The sequence below is a fragment of the Nicotiana tomentosiformis genome, chromosome 10, assembly GCF_000390325.3.
Source record: "Nicotiana tomentosiformis chromosome 10, ASM39032v3, whole genome shotgun sequence".
NCBI classification, from domain to species: Eukaryota; Viridiplantae; Streptophyta; class Magnoliopsida; order Solanales; family Solanaceae; genus Nicotiana; species Nicotiana tomentosiformis.
This window is the reverse complement of record NC_090821.1, coordinates 40,790,670-40,814,156: the sequence shown is the minus strand read 5'-3', so window position 1 is coordinate 40,814,156 and position 23,487 is coordinate 40,790,670. Positions and strand designations below refer to the sequence as shown.

The following is a 23,487-nucleotide window of genomic DNA, read 5'->3' as shown; positions in this document are numbered from 1 at the left end:
TTTCTCATGCTTTCTGATAATGAAATATCCTATCTATTGTTGCAAGATTTGGAGAAATCACAGTTATTCTGATATACTCATCTTTTGGTGATTTCGGTAAAAGATTTGAGTTTTATTGTTATACCTGAAAAGCATGCCTATTTTCCGTAAATTTAAATGAGCTGAGCATCATATCTTTGAGTTATTACTTGTACTGCTTTTATTATATTGTTACGAGTTGTTCTTGGCTATTGGTATTGGACTCTGATCGTTTTTCGAGCTCGTTACTGCTTTCAACCTAAGGTTAGGTTTGTTACTTGTTGAGTACATAGGGTCGGTTGTACTCATACTACACTTCTTCACCTTGCGTGCAAATTTTGGAGTTGATGTTGTTGTGTACAACGGGAGCTGGCATTGAAGATGTACCTACGTTCCGGTTATAGCTGCCTCTTGTCCTTGGTAGCTTTAGATTTATAAATCTATTTATGTATATTTCAAACAAATGATGTATTTATTTCATACTAGCTTTGTAAGCTCTATGTCTTAGAAGCTCATGATTTGTACTATCAATCCTTGAAATTTTTGTATAAAAATTTAGTTATTTCATCATTATTTTCTCAGTAAATCTCATCTGAATTGGAGTGTTCTTAATTGACTTATCTAGCGAGTTGGGTTAGGTGCAATCACGACTAGTTGGATTTTGGGTCATGACAAGTTGGTATCAGAGCTCTAGGTTCATAGGTTCTACGAGTCATGAACAAGTGTCTTGTAGAGTCTTACGGATCAGTATGATGATGTCCATACCTATCTTCGAGAGGCTACAAGACATTTAGGATAAACTTCCCATCTTTCTTTCCTTATCGTGCGACATTGATTCAGCTTGAAGTATATCTCTTTAAATTCCTTCCACTCACTTGTATGCGTATGTGAGCGTTCAGCATTAGATGTTCATTGACGACTTGCGATTCCATGGATAAGGTGCGAGATATGTTTTTTATGTTCTGGTGATGGGCCAGTCCGGAGATGTGAGGCTTGATTTTGACCGCAGCTTGGGCATGGTAATTGCAGTTGTGTGAGTATGTGCACTTGGACATCTATGTCTGGTGGTGTCCCTATGAGTGGGACTATATCATGTAACCATGGGATGTGTTAAGATGTCTTTGACATTATGAGAAGGGTTGCTTGGGATGTAAAAAGGATTATTGGATGCTCGATTTTTGTCTTGATGTGTTGTTCAGTATCGAGTTATGATTGTATTGAGGGATCTTTCATATAGTTTATTTGTGGAACGAAGTAGATTCTCAAGTCTTGTTGATGAGTTCAGACTCAGGAATATTAAGTGATTACATAGTAGTTGTGGTTGTGAAAGGGTATAGAGAGATGCCAGTTTGAGGCTAAGCAAATAGGTTATCACCTGCGGGGTAATCTACGGATATGTGATACTTATGATATTGTGAGGAGAGTTTCTTTCTACCAGTGGGTTATATGTGTTGCGATTTGAGTTTGGATCGGTTGAGAAAGTTGACCTGACTGTCACGAGAATGAATGCGAGCTTAGCGGATGATTTGAGTGATTGAGCTTAGCGGGTTAATTGAATTCTTATGTGCTAACGCGGATTGCTTTGCTTGGTCGCATTCCGATATGACAGGTATACCGTAAGAGGTGATGACTCATAAGTTAAATGAGGATCCATTACACCCACCTGTCAAGCAAAAGAAAAGAAAGCAGGGGAGCTTCAAAAATCAAGTAATCCAGGATGAGGTACAAAAACTTCTGAAAATTGGTTCGATATGAGAGGTAAAGTACCCTAATTGGTTAGCTAATACTGTTCTGATTCCAAAAAAGAATGAAAAATGGCGAGTCTGTAGATTATACTGATTTGAATAAAGTTTGTCCTAAAGATTCATTTTCTTTACCACACATAGATCAATTAATTGATTCTACCACAGGTCATAAGCTTTTAAGTTTTTTAGATGCTTATTCTGGCTATAATCGGGTAAAAATGGACCCTTTAGATGAGAAAAAAATCTCGTTTATCACAGACAGGGGGACTTATTGCTACAAAGTCATGTCATTTGGTTTGAAAAATGATGAAGCCACATACCAAAGATTGGTGACCAAAATATTTAAGAACACCTAAGAAAAACTATGGAGGTTTACATAGATAATATGTCAGTCAAATCAACACAGGCAAGGGATCATTTTCAACATTTGGCTGAGACCTTTGAAATTTTCCGCAAGTACAACAAAAAGTGTGCTTTTGGCGTGGCCTCAGATAAAATTTTAGGTTTCCTTGTTTCTAACAGGGGTATTGAAGTAAATCCCGTACAGATCAAAGCTATTTAAGAAATACCATACTCACGATCAAGAAAGAAGTGCAAAGATTAACAGGTAGAGTAGCAGCTCTGGGAAGGTTTATATCAAAGTCATTGGAAAAATGCTTTAAGTTCTTTTCATTATTGAAAAAGCAAAATCAGTTTGAATGGATTGTCGAGTGTCAACAAGCTCTGAAGGACTTAAAGGTGTATCTATCAAATCCACCTCTGTTAGCAAAACCAAAAGACGGAGCGCGGTATTTGTACGAGAAGATAAAGGTAGAAAATCTCCAATTTATTATGTTAGTAAGTTTTTTGCTAGATGCTGAGACACGGTATCCTCACCTAGAAAAACTTGCTTTAGCTTTAATTATGGCGTCAAGAAAGTTACGACCTTACTTTTAATGTCATCATATTTTTGTTATAACTTCTTTCCCATTAAGGAATATATTGCATAAGCATGAATTATCAAATAGGTTATCTAAATGGGCTATAAAACTCAGTGAGTATGATATTATATATCAGCCTAGAACCGCTATAAAATCTCAAGTGTTGGCAGATTTTGTAGCATATTTTAGCTCAAGATTAGTTCCTGAAGCAGAAAAAGAGCTATGAATATTTACCGAAGCTAATCCGGGGACTTGAATCTTATTTACTGATGGCTTTTCAAATGGAGCAAGTTTGGGGATTGTCTTAATTCCACCCTCGGGAGAAGTCATAAGACAGGCAATAAAATGTTACCCAATCACTAACAATGAGGCAGAGTGTAGAACTGTGATTGCAAGCTTGGAACTCGCATGAGAGCTTGGCATTGAACAAATTGTGATCAAAAGTAACTTGCTGCTAGTTGTCAATCAAATGCAGGGGACTAACGTAGCAAGAGAGACACGAATGCAGCAATACTTCAAAAAGGTATGAGAATTGCTTAGACAATTTAAGACATGGAAAGTTGTGCAAATACCCAGGGAGGAAAATGCAGAAGCAGACGCGTTGGCAAATCTCACGTCCGTCACAGATGCAACAAGTGCAAAAAATGCTGTTGTGGTACATTTGTTTCATTCAGCCCTCGACTAAACCAAGAGTGATGTAAATTTCAATAATTTAACTTGGGATTGGAGAAACGAATTTGTGAACTTTTTGCAGTATGGTACTTTGCCTGAGGATAAAAAGAAATACTGATTGTTACGGTTGAAAGCTGCTCAGTATTGTTTAATTTACGGGAATTTATATCGCAAAATATTTGGTGGACCTTTAGCACGATGCCTTGGACCATCACAAACGGAATATGTAATGAGAGAAGTACACGAGGGGCATTGTGGCAATCATGCTGGGGGAAGATCGTTGGTGAATACATTAATAAGGGCATGATATTATTGGCCAAAAATGGAAAAGGAAGCAGAAAACTTTGTAGCAAGGTGGGATAAATGCCAACGATACGCTAATAATATGCATCGACCGACAGAACTATTGCATTCAGTCATATCACTATGGCCCTTCATGAAATGGGGGATGGACATTGTACGACCTCTACCTCAAGCTAAGGAAAAGGTACGATTTTTGTTAATTCTAACAGATTATTTCTCAAAAAGGGTAGAAGCAGGTAACTTTAAATAGGTGCGAGAAAAAGAATTTATGGATTTCCTTTGGAGAAATATTATATGTCAATTTGGAGTCCCAAAGAAAATCGTATATGAGTGTAAGGCCCCGAAACATTTCACCCAAAACCCGGGGGGTTCGGACTTTTTGGGTTGAACAGTGCGTTGGGGAGTTGAAGAAAATTTCTGGAAGTACAGGGCATTTCCGCAAATCTACCGCAGACTGAAGCAGAAATCTGGGCAAATTTTCGGACCATTATGCAGTCCAGTGTGCGGTCGCATAATCATTTCGCAGGCCGCACAACCCATCGCAGATCCAGCATGAAAATTTTCGGAGGGGAGTTCTGCGGCGCATTATGTGACCGCAGAATTGGTCTGCTGACCGCACACTGGTCGCAGAGTGAGGCAGAAGTGCCCAGTTCCGGAGGGCCATTATGCGGTCCATTTTGCGGACCGCAGAAGCGTTATGCGGTCGCATATGCAACCGCAGATCTGTGTCGGGCTTCATTTTTTTAATTTTTTTTACCCAACCCTATTTTGATTAAAAGCCCTTGGGGATCATTTTAAAGGTAAAAACCTGTCATTTTAGAGAGAAGAGGGGGGTATTCTATAGAGAGAGAAGTAAGACCCAAGTGTTTTGTTCATCAACATCTTGTCCAAGCTTTGAAATTCAACAAGAAATCTCATAAGATTTTCATCTAAGAGGTAAGATTCTAACCCTAGTCTTCAATTTCGAGTATAGGTAGAAGATATATAATCGGGAGTATGATTCTTGGGTGTGGGAGTTGTTCATTATGCATGCATGTACTATCTAGGGTTGTGTGATGACTGTTGAGCTCAATTGGGTAGAATTTGGGTAGTGAAATAGAGGAATCCAACATAGGAGGACCTTGAACTCACAATACCCACCTAGTGTTTGATAAAATGCTCAAATAAGCTGGAACCACGAGCTCCCTCCTAATTTGTGTTCAATTTTGTTATGTCTCTAAATAGATCGAAGTTGCTACGATTTTCAAAACTGTGTAGTGAATTAAGGAAAGCTCAAAGCGAGGTATGAAGGCTAAACTCTTTTTTTGGTACTGGAATTCACGTGTTCTTACAAAACTCCATCGTGTGAAGTTCGAATATAGAACGCTATTGATGTGGGGTATTCAAACTAGTAGAATTGATTTTCGATTGGCATAACGAGTCAGAAGCCTCGTGTATTAATGATTCTCTATTTTTGACTTAATTATGTTATACCCCTTTGGGGAAGAAGATCTTGTATGAAATCAATGTGTTTAAACACTTATTTCTCATATGATGAAACCTTATGAACTGACTCTTTCTAAGGCCAAAGATGCCAAATGGTTGATTTGAAAGGGAACTCTTTTGTACCAACTATTATTGTTTTGGGAATCCGAAGTGTGGCATTGTGAATACACCTCCACCCGCATACATTGGGGTGAGGCGACAGTACCGCTTTGTGTAGAATTGTGGTATTGTGAATACACCTCCACCCGCATACATTGGGGTGAGGCGGCAGGGCCGTTTTGTGTAGAGTTTGTGGTATTGTGAATACACCTCCACCCGCATACATTGGGGTGAGGCGGCAGGGCCTCTTTGTGTAAAGGTAGTTCTAGAGGATCCCCGACTTAAAAATTTATAAATGTTATTGAAAGATCTTAATAAATTTTCTATGGCTTTAACGGCTAACTAAGCCTTTTATTGTTACCATGATTCATCATATTCATGTTATATTTCAATGCCCTTGCATAGGTGTTTGATTTTCATACTAGTACTATTCGACATTTACTAACATCCCTATTTTTGGGGGCGTTGCATCTTTAATGGATGCAGGTGGTTCCACAGCGGAGGGCATTGACCAGTGATAGCGGTACACTCTCTTTCCGGTTGGCTTGGTGAACCCTACTTCATTTCGTGGTCGTGCATCTTTTGTTGTATGTGTATTATGTTTTGAGGTATAGCCGGGGCCTTATTGTCGGCACTATCATTGGACTCTTTTGTATCTATTAGAGGCTTCATAGATATGGTGTGGGTTGTGTATTTGTAATGGAAAGGTCAAGATAGTATTGTCGCATGTGTATTACATATTCCACTTCAACTATGAAAGTGTATGTATTTTGATACTTTATAAATGAAGTAACAAATAGTGATGGAATTGGTGTCGTTCATGAACTCTCTTGGTGTTGATTAATGAAGTTTACCTTCTCTTTATTTATGGGTGAGTTGGGTAGAAGGAAATCTAGCAGGCTTGCTCGGCCGGGTTATCTCGGTTGAACGCCGGTCGCGCTCCCCGAGGTCGAGGCGTGATAGTGACAATGGCCCGCAGTTCATAGGTGCAAAAGTCACTGACATTTTACAAAGCTGGCAGATTAAATGAATCACTTCCGCACCTTATCACCCAGTGGCTAACGGGCAAGCTAAGTTGACAAATAAGGTTATCATCAACAACTTAAAAACGCGATTAGAAGAATCAAAAGGCAAATGGCCAAAAGTGCTTCCAGGTGTGCTATGGGCTTACCGAACAACGTCAAAGACTAGTACGGAGGAAACACCATTTTTACTTGTGTGCTGAACAGAGGCTCTAATTCCAGTGGATATAAGTGAACCAAGCACGAGGTACACACATACTACTGAGGCAACAAATGAGGAAGAGCTACGAGTAAATTTAGATTTGATAGAAGAAAGGGGGGAAGCAGCATTAATTCAGATGGCTGCTCAAAAACAGATGATTGAACGATACTACAGCAGGAAGGCCAACCTGAGGTACTTCAAAAATGGGGACTTCGTCCTCAAAAAGATATTTTGGTCAACAAAAGCAGCAATCGCAGGAAAGTTGAGTCCAAATTGGGAAGGCCCGTATAGGGTTAGAGGCATTGCTGGAAAAGGAACGTACGAGTTAGAAACCATGGATGGCAAGGTGTTACTAACACATTAGAATGCAGTCCATTTGAAGAAGTATTACTTCTAAAAGAGTTTAATACCCACGCTCAGGTGTCATGCAAGTTCGATTTTATTTTGTTCATTTGAATTTTACTAAACGTTTTAGATGATAGGCAAAAAGTTGGCATGTACCAAATGATGATATTAGACTTTAAAGGCACACGAAATACTAAATTATTCTCGGGCTAGATTACAACATTTTTCATGGATAAAGGGTTATGCAGTCATCATCTAAAAGATTATCTCCGAGTCCCGTATGTATTTTCCTTTTCAGGAAAAGGACCAAAAGTAAGGAGTTGATCCAGTGTTGGAGATCTCATGCTTCAATGCTCTTACACTGGGAGGACTATGCATATAGAAGGATACACAAGGAAAGAAGATGTATACCAAGAGCATAGTTCAGCCAGAATCAAAACCTTGAAGAAACCCTTGAAGAATATATTTCAAAGGCGTTAAAACTCGCAAAAAGGATGCAAAATATCATTCCATGAGATTCTAGGTTAAGGCCATAAATTTAGTCATGAGAAGATATACCCACGAATTTGTAAACCTACTACAAAGAATGCAGTTATGAAAATATTGTACGAATTTACTTATTTGAAAGTTCAAATAATAAAACTTCCTCAAATTTATTCATGTGTTGTATTTACTTCATTTTTTATATTTCTGCACCAATATGAAGATGAAACGTCATCTTCATCAGTATTATTAATATAAAAGATCCCTCTTTTATAAAAATCTATGCATATTGAAGTCACATTCCACTAAAGCGTTTTAAATATAAGTATAAGCTCAAAAAATCAAAGAGCATAAAGCATAATATACAGCAAAAAGATATTTATATCATCATCCCAAAAGCAGCAGCAGAAAAGCTTCCAAAAGTTATCCAAACAATAAGAGGATTCCAACAAAAACCAAAAACAAACAATTCCAACAAAAGAAAAAAAGGGGAAGAACTAGGGAGCATCATCCAGGGGAGAAGAAGGATTAACTTGAGAAGATGAAGGTTGAACATCGGCTTCACCAGGAGTAAGTCCATCACCATCACCCTTGGAACTTTCATCCTCGGGTGTATAGAAGCTTTGACGCTGCTGAGTCTATTCAATTGTTTCCTTGGCCTTTGCAATTTCAGCATCAAGGTCAAAACCCTCCTGGCTAGCTTCAGTTAGAGTCTCAAAGCGAGTGTTCAAGAAAGCTCAACTAACATCAAGTGTCAATTTGTCTTCAAGGGCTTCTTAATCTTTCTCCCATTGCTCGATCTCAGCTTTCAACTCTTCTTTTTCTGCTTCTAAAGCTTCATAAGCTGCCTGAATAAGAGAACTCTTAAGGAACTGAACCTTGTCTGTAGAGGCATTGAGGTCTTCTTGAGCCTGGGTAAGCATTTGTACCAGATCACTCGCGTACACCTCTTTTTCATTAAGGAGTTCTTTCAAACTCCTTATCTCTTCAGTTGCCTTGGAGTGTTGTTCTGCAAAGTAGGATTCCAATATGTTCTTGCCTTTCTCAACTTTATTGGAGGAAGCTTTTAAAACCGCTAGTTCAGCGGAGATCATGCTCAGTTGTTGTTCCAAAGCTCCTTTCTCCTCAGCGAGAACGTCTTTCTCCAGTTGAAGGCCTTCAAATTGTTCTTCCAATTATCAGCATCGGTGCGCAAATCAACCACCTATTGATCTATCTAAGAAATCCTTCTCATAAGCTCTTTACCTGTCAAATTAATCTATAAAATGATAAAATAAGGGGAGTTATGACGAGAATGAAGGAAAGGAAAATAAGTGAGTAAAGATATACCTTAAGGGAAGAGTGAATGATGTCATTCATCAAGGTCAAAGAACTGTGACCCTCTAGCTTCTCTCTTTCCATGGGTCCTAGCAATGGTTTTAGCCACACAATAGCTTGACTAGACTTTTTCAATAGATTTCCACCATCAGGGACTTCAATCAAAACACTTTTCATACCCCCCTGCCGCTGGAAGGCTCAACTTTCTCACGAGGGGGCAACAGCGGGGGCAACCATTTAGGTAATTGTATGCAAAGAAACAGGGGGATTAACAGTAGGTGTAACTGACGACATTAGAAGAGAGTCAAGTGACGGCTCTTCAGAAATAGACCCGAATTCCTCTCCACCCTCAAAGCCTTTGGGCAAATAATCTTTCAACATGACTTGAGGGAGGGTTATGAAGGTTACCAACATCTTCATCAGAGATATACAAAGAGACATTCTCTGGCTCATCGACAAGACTAAAAGGAATTGAACTTGAAGGAGGAACTTGAGAGATATGAGTTTCATCCTCCGAAACCACGTGCCTTCTGATATGCGATTTCCTCACCAAGGAACCTTCTTCGGTATCCTCTTCATATTCAGACCCACGGGCTTCAGTAGTTTTCCTCATGGAGGAAGATACGCTCAAAATATGTTCTTGTGTAGAGCTTACATAAAGCCTCGCAGAGGGAAGAGAAGCGGGGATGATGCCACAAATGGAAAACCCTAATAAAAAGGGGAGGAAAAAAAGTTATATGCACTAAACGAAAATAATAAGCAAAGAGGAAGGAAACCACGGGGAAAAAAGGTACCGCGAGTCTTCACTTTCCATCCGAATTTCTGTGAAAGAAATTTCCAAGATCTTTTGTCCATGGAAGCATCAGTCAATATTTTTTCTATCCAAACACGAAAGTCGTGAATTTCTTAAAAAACTTCCATGGTTGCTGAAAAATGGAACATACGTTCATGTAAAGAAAATCAAGACATCCAGAAAAGTAAAGAAAAAGAAAGAAACACTTACGTGCAAAGTTCTATTTTTCAAGGAAAGGCATGTGTTCATCACCCACTAATCCACGAGTAGGGGCAGCAACAAATCGAGTATACCAGCCACGGTCGTGGTCATCCTCGGGGCTTACTAAAACCCTTTTACTTCTAGACACGAGAGAAAAGACACCTTCACGAAATAGTTTTGGAGAATAAAGGTGAAGCAAGTGACGGAAGGTAAAAGGGGCGGAAACCAAATCCGATAAGTAGCGAAGGCAAGCAACTGCCCTCCATACGATGGGACCGATTTGACCAAGGCAAACATTGAAATAGCGACAAAACTCAATAATCAATGGGTCAATGGGAGGTTTAAACCCTAAAGTGAAAGAATAGGTGTAAACAAAAGAAAAGCCAGTATGATAAGAGGTGATTCTCTGATTGGCACCAGGAATCAAAATTGGAAAATTTGGTTTCCAATGGCATTCACGTCGAACTAAAGAAAGAAGTTCTGGAGTGATCAAACTTGGGTAATGTTCAGCAGGGTTAAGAGATGCTATAGAAGAAACTTTCTTTTTCATAGCTTCACGGTCTGATACGAAAGAGAACTCTTGAGGGACAATCTCAGAAATTGTAGGCTCACGCATGGATTCGTTCTGATCCCTCCCCTTAGAAGAAGATCTAGGGTTTAAGGGAGCTTTAGCCCTAGAAGAAGATGGTTTGACAGTACTACTTTGGGGAGTAGAACTACGAGTAGATAATGAACCTAGACTAGAGAGTCTACCACCTCTCCTACTCCTAAAAGGTGCAGTAAAAGGAGCAAGTTCATCAACAATCACTACTTTACGAGTATCTAGTGTTGAAGAAGACATCATTAACAAAGGAAGATACAGAAAAAAGATGAGGAAATATGAAGAAAAGTTAAGGAGATGAATGCAAAGAAGAAGAAAGAGATTTTCAAAATCAATCATGAAGAAGTATTTAAAAGGAAAGGCAAAAGTCATCAGGGGTAATCATTATGAACTATCATCATGGAACTGTCACTTCGTGACTAATGCAGCTGCAGAAAAATCCTAAAAAAGTGCTGAAAATCGCAGAACCAATCATGGTGTGACACGAGTCTTGGGCATTAAATGGACGTTACGTATGTCGCATCGGTTCTGAAAAAGGCATTATGATACTCGAGAAATGGCGGCAAGGAATTCCCGCTATAAATACTTACCACTTCCCGAATATTCAGTTGAAAATATTTAGAAAGTGGGAGGATTATTTGTATTGGTGGAAAAAAGGCATGACACGTGGACCATCAACAAGGTGACAGGCGGCATTTCCAATTAGACGAGTTAAAGAATTCAAGAAGGCACGGGAGAAACACCCCCAGAATTTCTCTGGGAAAGGAACCGGATCTAACAGCTGGAAAAGAAGAAATAGGAGTGAAATGAATAAAGACCATCAAAGAGGAAAGATGCAAGAACATGTTATAAATAAGGAAGGGAAATTGACATTAATCGTGGTTACAGGAAATTGATAGTCATAAATGCTTCAATTATAATTATATATGGTAACGGATAATCAAGGCAATTAACGTCATTAACAAGCCCGAATTAAGTAAGAAAACCGTCATAATTATGTATTCCTATATAAGGACCTAATCCTCATTGGTAATGATCATCTGATTTTTATTGAATATATGTGATTATTCTTTACTTTATTCACAAGGTTCTAACTGCAATTCTGGGAGAGATTATTAATCTGCTTAAAATTTTCTTTCCTTGTCCATTATTTCTATTATTTGTCTTACTCCTCAAATTATTGAGAAAGTGAAGTAAATTTTGGTTATCAATAACCCGATTTCTTCTTGATATTGATTTTAATCGAAAAATCTATTTTTGGGTTAAACAAAAATATGAGTTGTGGTATTGTCTATCGTAAAAATAACATAATTTTGTTGACATGTAAAGCTGTTTATCTTCATGTATAACTCTAAATTACCTGAGATGATAGGTGTATTGACGACATGGAGAGACATTTAGATCAATCTATTCTCAAAGTTGCCTCATGGTTTCGAGTCTCATTTGCAGCAATCGTCATTGAGTTTGGCCGATGACATGGGAAGGCTTCCAATATTTCATGCAGCTTGATTGAAATAAATTGATTCAAATCACTTGCATAACCTCTTTGTTATGTATTATTTCTGCATGCGTGTATAGGTTTATCATCTACTTTAAGCTAAGAGAGTTTGCACAGTCCATGCCAAAAAATGAAAAAGCATCTTGATGTTACCTGTTATTATCAATCTCGAGCTATGATATAGAAGACTATATCTCCTCACTGAATCTACATTACCTATCAATTCTATGCAATATTCACTTAAAGTTCCCACTTTCCTTTTCTTCTTTTTTTCTTTTTCCCTTTAGAAGCTGATAGAGTAGTAATGAGGATTCAGTATTTCTCCCTTAGCAGACTTCATCCTCTCATTAATCCAATAAGTTATATACAATTAACTCCAACCATGGAGGTAATCCTGTCTTTATAATTTTTTAAATTATTCATATTTGTTGGAAAAACTGAGAGAAACGTGCAGTAGCTTTAATTTACAAATTTTATTCATGAATTCCTCTGTTAGGTGATGCACCTAATAATCATAAAATTTATTGAAATCTAATTATAAAGATGTAGTTGTGTTAGTTCTTGCTTTTCTTCATTATTTTATGTGGTCATTCTAGTTGTCTCCATTTGTTTACTTTCTCCAAGCAGCTTCTCTATATAATCCCTACAATTTTCGTGTTGACTTATTCCGTAGCATTTGTATTAAGAACAATCTCGGAAAAATTATCTCATCTCTGGCTAAGGTATGTTGTAAGATATAAAATGGACTTGAACCAATAAATGGTAGTATAAAGTATGACTATCTCAATCCAATGTGGCAAAGAGTGCTCTTCTTATTTCTTTAAGGCTGTTCTTATTATTTTACCTTTATTTCCTTAAGATTGCAGTCTTGAACCAATGAAACGTAGATAAAATATGAATATCTCGACGGGACTGCTGCAATACAAAATTTCAGACTTTAATATGTTGTGATGAAAATGGTAGAGATAACTGAATGAACTATTTTTTGAACATTTTCCTTGATTGTAAATACTTGAGTTGTGGGTATTCTGTTGTATGGTTATGTGGAAAGGATTTATTCCAGCATTGTCATCTGATTCAGTATCCTGTATTTCATCATGGTTACATATTAATACTTAATATCCTTAGCGTAACTGATAAAGTTGTTGCCATGTGACCAGGAGGTCACGAGTTCGAGCCGTGGAAACAACCTCTTAGAAATGTAGGATAAGGCTGCGTATGATAGACCCTTATGGCCCGACCCTTCCCCAAACCCCGCGCAGAGCGGTAGATTAGTGCACTGAGCCGCTCTTTTTTTACATATTAACATGAAAGGCCTGGATGGTATTTTGGACCAATTTATGGTAGAACAGGTTGTGCATTATATGGCTATGATCCATATATGATTGCTGGCCTAGGTGATGCTGCTCCAGTTGTGGTGGTTCAAGAAAGTCTAAGTTCAAGAACACTTACCTTTTCTCAAGAAAAATAAAGTACAAGTCCAAGAACAAATGTGCCAAGGGTTTACTCTGCTATCCATTCCAGTTGAATGCCTTCGCACTAGAAAATATATCGCTCCAACAGTAAGTGAACTGAAGTCATTTGGTATAATATTAATGAAAATTTTCTAATTCTAATCTCATGTTTGTTTTTGCAGCTTAACAACTTTGCAAGCATTTGGTTCGTGGCTCTCTTCCTTGCAATCATAGTCACTAGTTTGCTTGAGATGCAATAGAGTAGACTATGCAATGAGGCCTGGTGGCGTAATGAGCAATCTGATACTTTAGTTGTTTAGTTCAAATAATGCAACTTTATCTTTTATGCTGCTTATACATTTATATTATTGATTACTACTTGCTTTAGTTTGTGTAGATTTGAATGAAAAATATTATGTTTTTATGAACTAATCGTAATATATTTTATTTGCATTTGCCAATTCTAGATAGTTTTAGCATTATGGCAGTATAATGCACCTTTCATATGCTGCTACTAAATGGGTTGTAATATGGCCAAATTTTCATGACATTTGCCATGACATAATATCCATTATAACAAAATTTGTGGATCATGACATTTGCCATGACATAATATCCATTATTAGGCCAAGGATTTCGTGCTATAAATAGAGGAGTTTCTCCTCATTTGCAAACACACCAATTCAAGAGCTTTTCATTTTTGTCTTTCTTTCTCCTCTTTTATTTCATTATAGAGTATTTTGTAAGAGAGTGAATGTTGGGAAACACTTGTGTGAACCCTTTCTTTGGAGTGATATTGTGAGGTTATTCTCTTGGGTTATTTGAGACTAATTAGAGTATTTGCTCTAATTTTGTACTCTCTTTTGTACTCTTGTTGGTATAGTGAAATTTTTCCTCTCCGCTTGTGGACGTAAGTCACCTTGACCAAACCACGTTAAATTTGTGTGTACTTTATCTTCTTTAATTGCCGTTATTATCAACTTGCATTGTCTTTGTTATTGTCATTATAATGTTGTTTGGCTAAATTCCGCACTACCCGGTAACCCGATCCTAACAAATTGGTATCAGAGCCAGATCTAACCGGGTTAGTTTAAATAGCCAAAATGACTCTAACAAGGTCTTATGTTGAGAAATTTGACTGAAGTACAAACTTCGGAATGTGGCAATTAAAGATGGAAGCTATCCTAATTTAGGATGGCTTAGATTTGGCACTGCAAGGAAAGGAAAAGATGCCGGATAAAATGACAAACGAAGAGTTTGCCGTCATAGACAAAAAGGCAAAAGCAAGTATTATTTTAAATCTTTCAAATGAGGTTTTGCGTGAAGTTGCAGCAGAAAGCTCAGCCAAGGGCATATGGGAAAAGCTTAAAACCCTATATATGAAAAGAACAGTAGAAAATAGGTTTTACCTAAAGCAAAAACTCTACACTTTTCGTATGGCTAAAGGTACCTCTATACTTACTCATCTTGATACTTTTGATTCTCTAATTATGGATTTAAGTAACATAGATGCTGAAATCAAAGATGAGGATTAAGCTGTATTATTGCTTGTTTCCTTACTCCAGTCGTTTAAATATATAAGAGATACTGTGCTTTATGGAAAGGATAATATCTCTTATAAAGATATCAAATCTATTATGAAATCAAAAGAACAAATAGATAGAGATATTACTGGGAAAACTAGTGGGAACCAAGGGGAAGGCTTATTCATAAGAGGTAGATCCAATAAGAAAGATTCAAGTAGTGAGAAACCTAAATCAAGGTCAAAATCCAGATACAGAAATGTTATGCGCAAATATTGTCATAAGAAAGGTCACATTATTTCTGAATGCTTTAAATTAAAAAACAAAGAAAAGCATACAGAAAAGAAAAATGAGCACAAAAATACTGACACTGCCGAAGCAAGTGTAGCTGCTGATGAGACTGAGAGAACTATTTTTTTAGAAACTAATAATAGTTTCAAATCTAACAATGAGTGAATTTTAGATTCGGGTTGTTCTTATCATATCTGTCTCAATCGGGATTTATTTATCATATATGAATCTATTGGAGGTGGAGTTGTCTTGATGGGCAACAATGTTGCCTGCAAAGTTATTGGAAAAGGTACATTCCGAATCAAAATGCACGATGGTGTGGTGAGAACTCTCACCGATATTAGACATGTTCCTGACTTGAAGAAAAATCTCATCTCTTTGGGCACTCTAGAATCTCTTGGGTGCAAGTACACATGTGAAGGTGGAGTTCTAAAAATTTCTCATGGTGCTCTTGTGATCATGAAAGCATGCAGATCTGGTACGTTGTATACTCTTTTGGGATCTACTGTTACAGGTGTTGCTGCAGTTTCAATATCAGATAAATCAGATTCTGACATCACCAAATTGTTGCATATGCGATTGAGGCATATGAGTGAAAAAGGTCTTTCCATCCTCAGCAAAAGAGGTCTCTTATGTGGCCAAAGTACCGAAAATATAGAGTTCTGTGAACATTGTGTGTTCGGGAAACAGAAAAGAGTCAGCTTCAAATCTCCAGCGATTCATAGAACAAAAGGTACTTTGGATTACATTCATTCAGATCTTTGGGGTCCTTCACGTACCCCATCAAAAGGTGGTGCCAGGTATATATTAACTTTCATTGATGATTATTCAAGAAAGGTTTGGGTTTATTTCCTAAAATAATAAAAGTGATGTTTTCTTAAATTTCAAACAATGGAAAGTTTTGATTGAGAAGAAAACATGAAAACAGGTTAAGCGGCTTAGAACAGATAATAGCTTGGAATTTTGTAATGATGAATTCAACGAATTTTGCAAGAATGAAGGAATTGCTCGACATCGTTCTGTGAGAATGACACCTCAACAAAATGGTGTGGCAGAAAGGATGAATAGAACTCTTTTGGAAAGGGCTCGTTGCATGATTTCAAATGATGGGTTGACAAACGCCTTTTGGGCAGAAGCTATCTCTACAGCTTGTTATTTTGTCAACCTAGCTCCTTCTGCACCTTTGAACTTTAAGACTCCAGAGAAAGTGTGGTCAGGTACTCCTGCTAATTATTCTGATTTAAAGATATTTGGTTGCCCTGCATACATGCATGTAAATGATGGAAAATTAGAGTCAAGGGCTAAAAAGTGCATTTTCTTTGGGTATGCATCTGGGGTGAAAGGATACCAACTATGGTATCTTGATCCCATGGAACCAAAATTTATAATTAGCAGGGATGTAACATTTGATGAATCCTCTATGTTACATTATAGAAAAGAGTCTTCTAGTTCTTGTGATACAGATAAAGGAAAGTGTACACAGAACCAGGTGGAGATTGAGATTGGCATTCCTTCTGAGCCAAGCTCATCAACTTTGGAGCAAAATATAGTTGAAACTCCTGAAGTTGAGACAGAAGCTAAAATTCCTAAAGTTGAGACTCCTGAAGTTGAACCAGAAGAAGAGGAGTATTCTATAGCCAAACATATACCAAGAAGAGAAGGTAAACAACCATTAAGGTTTGGAGATTATGTTGCATTTGCTTTTTCAGTTGCACAGGAAACTGAAAAAATTGGAGAACCATCAAAATATTTAGAAGCAGTTTCTGGTGCTGACTCAGCCAAGTGGCTGATCGCAATGAATGAAGAAACTGAGTCTCTCCACAAGAATAGTACTTGGTCTCTTGTGAAATCGCCATCAGGAAAAAGAATTGTTGGTTGCAAATGGATCTTCAAGAAAAAGGATGGCATTCCAGGGGTTGAAGATGCCAGGTATAAGGCACAATTAGTTGCAAAGGGCTATAGTCAGATACAAGGAGTTGATTTTAATGATATTTTCTCACGTGTTATTAAACATAGCTCTATTTGTGTCTTGCTTGCCTTCGTTACCATGTATGATTTGGAATTAGAATAACTTGATGTTAAGACAACTTTCTTACATGGCGAACTTGAGGAACAAATATACATGCATCAACCCGAAGGATTTGAAATTGAAGGAAAAGAAGATCATGTTTACTTGTTGAAGAAACCCTTGTACGGATTAAAGCAGTCTCCAAGACAATAGTATAAAAGGTTTGATTCCTTTATGTTGGGTCATGGTTATTCGAGGAGCATGTATGATAGTTGTGTTTACTTCCGGAAGTTAAATGATGGTTCATTTGTGTACCTATTATTATATGTTGATAACATGCTCATTGCTGCTAAAGATTTAACAGAAATTCACAATTTAAAAAGTCTGCTGAAAAGTAAATTTGAGATGAAAGATTTGGGAGCAGCTAAGAAAATCCTTGGCATAGAGATCAAAAGAGATCGAAAAGCCAACAGGCTATTTCTGACCCAGAAGAAGTACTTGGAGAAAACCTTGGAGATGTTTGGTATGAAAGATGCTAAACTAGTTAGTACCCCTCTTGCTGCTCATTTTAAGTTATCAGCTGCTCAGTCCCAGCAGTCAGAGGAAGAAGAGAGGTACATGGCACAAGTTCCTTATTCCAATGTAGTTGGCAGTATTATGTATGCAATGGTTTGTACACGTCTAGACATTTCACAAGCAGTGAGCGTGGTAAGCCGGTATATGGCTTGCCCTGGTAAAGCACATTGGCATGCTGTGAAATGGATTCTCAGATACTTGCGAGGTACTTCAAACACATGTTTGGAGTTTGGGAGAAATACTAATACTTTGGTTGGTTTTGTAGACTTAGATTATGCAGGTGATCTTGACAAAAGAAGATCACTGACAGGTTATGTATTTTGCATCGGTGGTTGCGCTATTAGTTGGAAATCTACATTACAACATGTAGTAGCTTTATCTACTACCGAATTAGAATATATGAAAGTGACCGAGGCGATCAAAAAAGCTTTATGGTTGAAAGGTCTATTTGCGGAACTCAGTTTACACCAAGGTGGTATTACCATTTTTTGTGATAGTCAAAGTGTCATTCACTTGACTAAAGATCAAATGTATCATGAGAGGACAAAGCACATTGATATAAAGTATCATTTCATCCGAGAAATCATTGCTGAAAGAAAAGTCTCTGTTCAGAAGATCAACACTAGAGACAATCCTGCTGACATGTTCCCAAAACCTCTTCCAGTGTCCAAGTTCAAGCTTTGCCTAAACTTGATTGGCATTTATGAAGAATGATTTTGCCCATTGGGGGTTTTGCGGAGAAGGTGGAGCAAATTTACTATATATAAGCCGAAATTAGGCCAAGGTGGAGATTTGTAATATGGCCAAATTTTCATGACATTTTCTATGACATAATATCCATTATAACAAAATTTGTGGATCATGACATTCGCCATGACATAATATCCATTATTAGGCCAAGGATTTCTTCCTATAAATAGAGGAGCTTCTCCTCATTTGCAAATACACCAATTCAAGAGCTTTTCACTCTTGTCTTTCTTTCTCCTCCTTTATTTTATTATAGAATATTTTGTAAGAGAGTGGGTGTTGGGAAATACTTGTGTGAACCCTTTCTTTGGAGTGATCTTGTGAGGTTATTCTCTTGGGGTATTTGGGATTAATTAGAGTATTTACTCTAATTTTGTACTCTCTTTTGTACTCTTGTTGCTATAGTGAAATTATTTCTCTCCGCTTGTGGACGTAGGTCACCTTGACCGAACCACGTTAAATTTGTGTCTACTTTATCTTCTTTAATTGCCGTTATTATCAACTTGTATTGTCTTTGTTATTGTCATTATAATGTTGTTTGGCTAAATTTCGCACTATCCGATAACCCGATCCTAATATGGGTATTTTTACTGACAATTAAATTAGATTTATCAGCAATAAAAATGGATGTTAAAAGTGAAAATTTGTCCATTTTTGTAACGGATATAGCAGCAATTATAATTGTGGCTAAATAATTGCCATTAAAGCTTGTGACTTTTAGCGGTAATTTGATTAAATTTATCGGCAATAAAATGGATGCTAAAGGTGCAATTTAAGCAATTTTCGGAATGGATTTAACTGTCATTATAATTGCCACTAAACAATTGTTGAATCAATTGCCACTAAACAATTGTCATATAATTTCCACGGCAAAGACCTTTAGCGGCAATAAGAACTACGGCATTTTGTTGAATCACCGCTGCAGGCTTTAGCGACCCCATGTACACCGGCCAAAAATTAATGGCTGGTAGATGTTTTAGTGGTAATTTCTATTGCCGCTAAAGGCTTTCTTTATTGCCGTTAAAGACCATTTTTGTTGTAGTTATATACACATTGTGGCACGAGGTCTTTGCCGTACCGGTATAGTATATGTTGTGGCACGAGATGTTTATCGTGCGAAGGTGATTGATAATATGGGTACGAAGTGCAATATATGTGCGATTCTAATAAATGACTTGTTGTTAGAATTGAATCTTTGCTGGTATGAAGTTGTTATCACTTGTTTTGACGAGATTACAGTAATTGCAATTTGTATAGTTTCAGTTGTTAGCTATTGGTATATATTGCACAGGTTTTGTTTAGCGAGTGACTTGACTTGAAACTAGTCATTACTCCATGGAGGTTAGTCTTGATACTTACTGGGTACCGACTGTGGTGTACCCATACTATGCTTCTGCACATTCTTTATACAAATCCAGGTTCTTCAGATCGGGCTGACCTTTAGGTGACGTGCGAGCGTTGGTTGGAGACTTCAAGGTATCCTTGTTGTCCCGTTCGCAGGTCGCAGAGCCACCATTTTTACTTTATTCTCTACTATTTATGTATTCCAAATAGTATTGTACTATTTGAGACTTGTTATGTATTCAAGTAAAGTTTATGACTCAGTATTACCGGGTTGTGAGAAATTGCTTATTGTATCCATGTTTGGCAGACTTATTATATTTCTAGTTTTTATCGGGTTTATAGCTATTGTAATCTAATTGGCGTCGTTATGTGATAGGCTTACCTAGTCTTAGAAATTAGGTGTCATCACGATCCCTACGACGGAATTTTGGGTCGTGACATTTTGGCATCCGAAAAGCTTAACCAAGCAGGCTTAGTTCTTAGCTGAAATTATGCTCCAAAAAATTCTCCCAGTTATTATTTTAAATCATTTTTAAAAGCTACAAATTGCATCCTGTTTTTAGGTACCTAATAGGAAATAATATTTACTATTATTCACATACATATATATTTATCACACATTAAAATGTATTTGCATGTTTATTTGAAAAATATATATTTAAATTTTTTATAATATTAACTTTCATGAAATAAAAAATATCTAATTGTGTAGTTATACCTAGGTATGCAATGAAACATAACACTTCAGATTACGTTGTAATTACAAACATATCGTTAGAAGATGGAATCATGTCAATGCTATATTAAAGAATATAATGATTGAAGAGCTATGACTAAGGTGTAATCTTAACTAAATCAAGTCATTGCTATCTTAAAAAATATAATGTTTGAAGAGCTGTCACTTAGGTGTACTCAGCTGAATCATATCATCGCTATCTTAAAGAAAATAGCAAGAAGGGTTATGGCTCAACTGCTTCGCTATTTCACCATATTGCCTAAGGAATATTCACAGCAAGAGCGTAGTTAGTATAGAAAGAATTATAGAGATCAAGGAGTTTTACCAACGGTTGGGAATACAACAGGGATATTGACCCCAATACTATATTAGAAATTTATTTACCTATATTCTTTATGTTTTGTAATTTTTAATAAGTATTTAGGTTTTTCTTACAAATTGTATACATTGCTCCTTAAAAGGCTCATACCCCATTATTAGTCCTTCAATTAATGGATTCAATTATATTCTTTCCTTTTTTTCCCTCTCCTCGGCTCTCTCCTTTTCTTTTTACATCAAAATCATCAAAATCCCCTAATCTACGCCCAGAATCTCCATCTTCTCTTTTTCCACCATTGCATACAGGTTTATATTATTAAAAATCGTCAATTGCATCGTTCTTCTGCTGGGAGACTGGACAACACTGAAAATGAAGAAATATTCACGAATTGTATGATAATTGTATGATAATTGTATCATAATTGTATCAGATACATCAATGTCTAAAACATAATTGTATCATACTTGTATCACAATTGTATCTAACTTGTATATGGTACATTAATACCCAAAATAATATCTGATACAATACTAATAAATTAATATACAATTATTATATATTTGTGATACAAACTGTGAAATTCGTCACGAACTCACCACTGCTCGTAATAATATACAATGAATATACAATTATCATATATTTGTAATACAATTTCTTCAACAATTATGATACATATACAATTATAATACAATCGCGATATATTTCTAAAAAATTGTGATACAATTATGATCTTCATCTTTTTCAAGTTTCAATCACAACTCTAAACTAAAAATCTAATATTATTGTATTATAATTGATTAGTATTGTTTCAGGTAAATTTTGGGTATTGATGTATCATATACGGTCAGATACAATAAAGATTTTAAAAAGAAAGAAAGCAAGATTCAAAACGTACCCACGGCTTGATTATAGAGCAATATTTTGAATTTTGTCTACACTGTATCAATAAGTTGGAAATGGGGGTAACTGTCGTATAACTGACATGCTAAAATTAAGGAATCTTGAATTTTTTTTTCTTTTTTATGGTTTTGTATATAACTTGTAAATATAGATATACAAAGTAATTAATAAGGAACCTAAATAAATGTAGTAAATAAGTTCTATTATAGTATAGCTAGGTAAAAATCCCAATGCTACAATGACACTCGATGTAACAATAACAACTATGTCTCAGTCCTAAACAAACTGAGTTCGGCGATACAAATACTCATTTCTTCCATTTATTCTCATTTCTCGCCAATTCATGATGACACTCGATGCAACCGTGGAAAAATTGAACTACAACACTTTGGGCATAAAAGAAAGAATTTAAGTTACAACACTTTTGGCATAAAAGAAGGAATTTAAGCATAACTGGAGCTATTGCATGTCCAGGGCGCAATATTATGGTTTTAACAGATTAACTGGAAGTTATCTGTGATGTTCCAATGAAATTTGTTAATCAAAGGACACTAGAAGGGGCCATGGCATTTGTTAATCAAATGCCATTGGAAACTTGGATATGTCATGTTTTCTAGGCATGTACATTCAGTGTGGCGGCAAACGGGCGGGGCGGGTCGGATATGGACGGGTTGAAAATGGATAATACAAAATGGATAGATTATCCGATCCGACTCATATTTAATAGAGATAAAAAACGGGTTAACCGATGGATAATATGGATTTCTTGAATATGATCACTTTCGGGGAATTCCTAATCTTCCAAACTTGAGGAACCCCCAATTTAAGACTTTACAAATGTAAAAGTTAAACCCATTAGTTATCCATTTTCTAAGTTGGATAATATGGTTTTTATCCATATTTGACCCGTTTTTAAAAAGTTCATTATCCAACCCATTTTTAATGGATAATATGAGTGGATAAATATTTTCTTTTATCCATTTTGTCACCACTAGTGGTGGCAAATGGACGGGTTGGATCGAATTTGGGCGGGTTAAAAATGGGTTGGACCTCAACCCACCCATATTTCATGCGGGTCAAAAACGGGTTGGGTGTCAAATGGGTGGGTTGAATATGAGTTAACTCATATTATATAAGTGTAATATTTTTTCAAGTGCAATTTATAATTTTTCTTTTGCTCAAATTATTTAGTGACATAATCTTTACTAGGATAATATATACTCTTTTTCATTAAATTTATTTAAATTTGACTATCATATTATAAACTTAAGTTACTTTTCCACAAAATATGACGGTTTTCATTTTAGGAAGAAAATGTGCTTAATGCACTTCAAGCAATAATCACTAATAATAAATGACTCTATGTATTTTCGACCTTGTTCATATATTATCTGCAATCCAATATAAAACTAAACAAATTCAAAATATATATAATAATAATAACAATATTAATAATAATAAGAAGAGAAAAAATACAAATTCTTAGGATGTTTTGGTAGGAAGGAAAATATTTTCAATAGAAAATGTTTTCTTGAAAAATGAGTGATTTTATCTCGTATTTTTTCTCGTTTGGTTGGTGAGTGAAAAAAAATTTCAGAAAATATTTTCTAGTATTTGGTTAGAGAGTAAAAAATATTTTTAGGAAAATAATTTTTTAGTGTTGCTTTACTTTTTCACGCAAGACAATGTTGAAATTTGTGCTTCATAATTAAAAAGAAAATACTTTTTTTGGTTGAAAAAGAAAGTACTCATTTTAGTACTTTTTTGTTGAAATGAAAGAAAATATTTTTTATATTATGAAAAGAAAATACTAATTTTGTTGAAATAAAAAAGAAAGTACGCTATCTACAACATGAAAAGAATGTACTCTTAATAATATTTTTAT

General features: G+C 36.2%; 1 protein-coding gene across 1 annotated transcript; it reads right to left on the bottom strand.

Annotated features, from left to right (window-relative positions):
- Positions 1 to 8,070: 8,070 nt before the first annotated feature.
- LOC138900052 (interactor of constitutive active ROPs 1-like) lies at positions 8,071 to 9,466 on the bottom strand. The gene is made up of 3 exons (XM_070186756.1): positions 9,406 to 9,466; positions 9,020 to 9,319; positions 8,071 to 8,450 (listed from the first exon to the last, which is right to left on the bottom strand). Exons 1-3 carry the CDS (start codon positions 9,464 to 9,466, stop codon positions 8,071 to 8,073), a joined length of 741 nt encoding a protein of 246 aa, XP_070042857.1.
- Between the last annotated feature and the right edge of the window lie 14,021 nt (positions 9,467 to 23,487).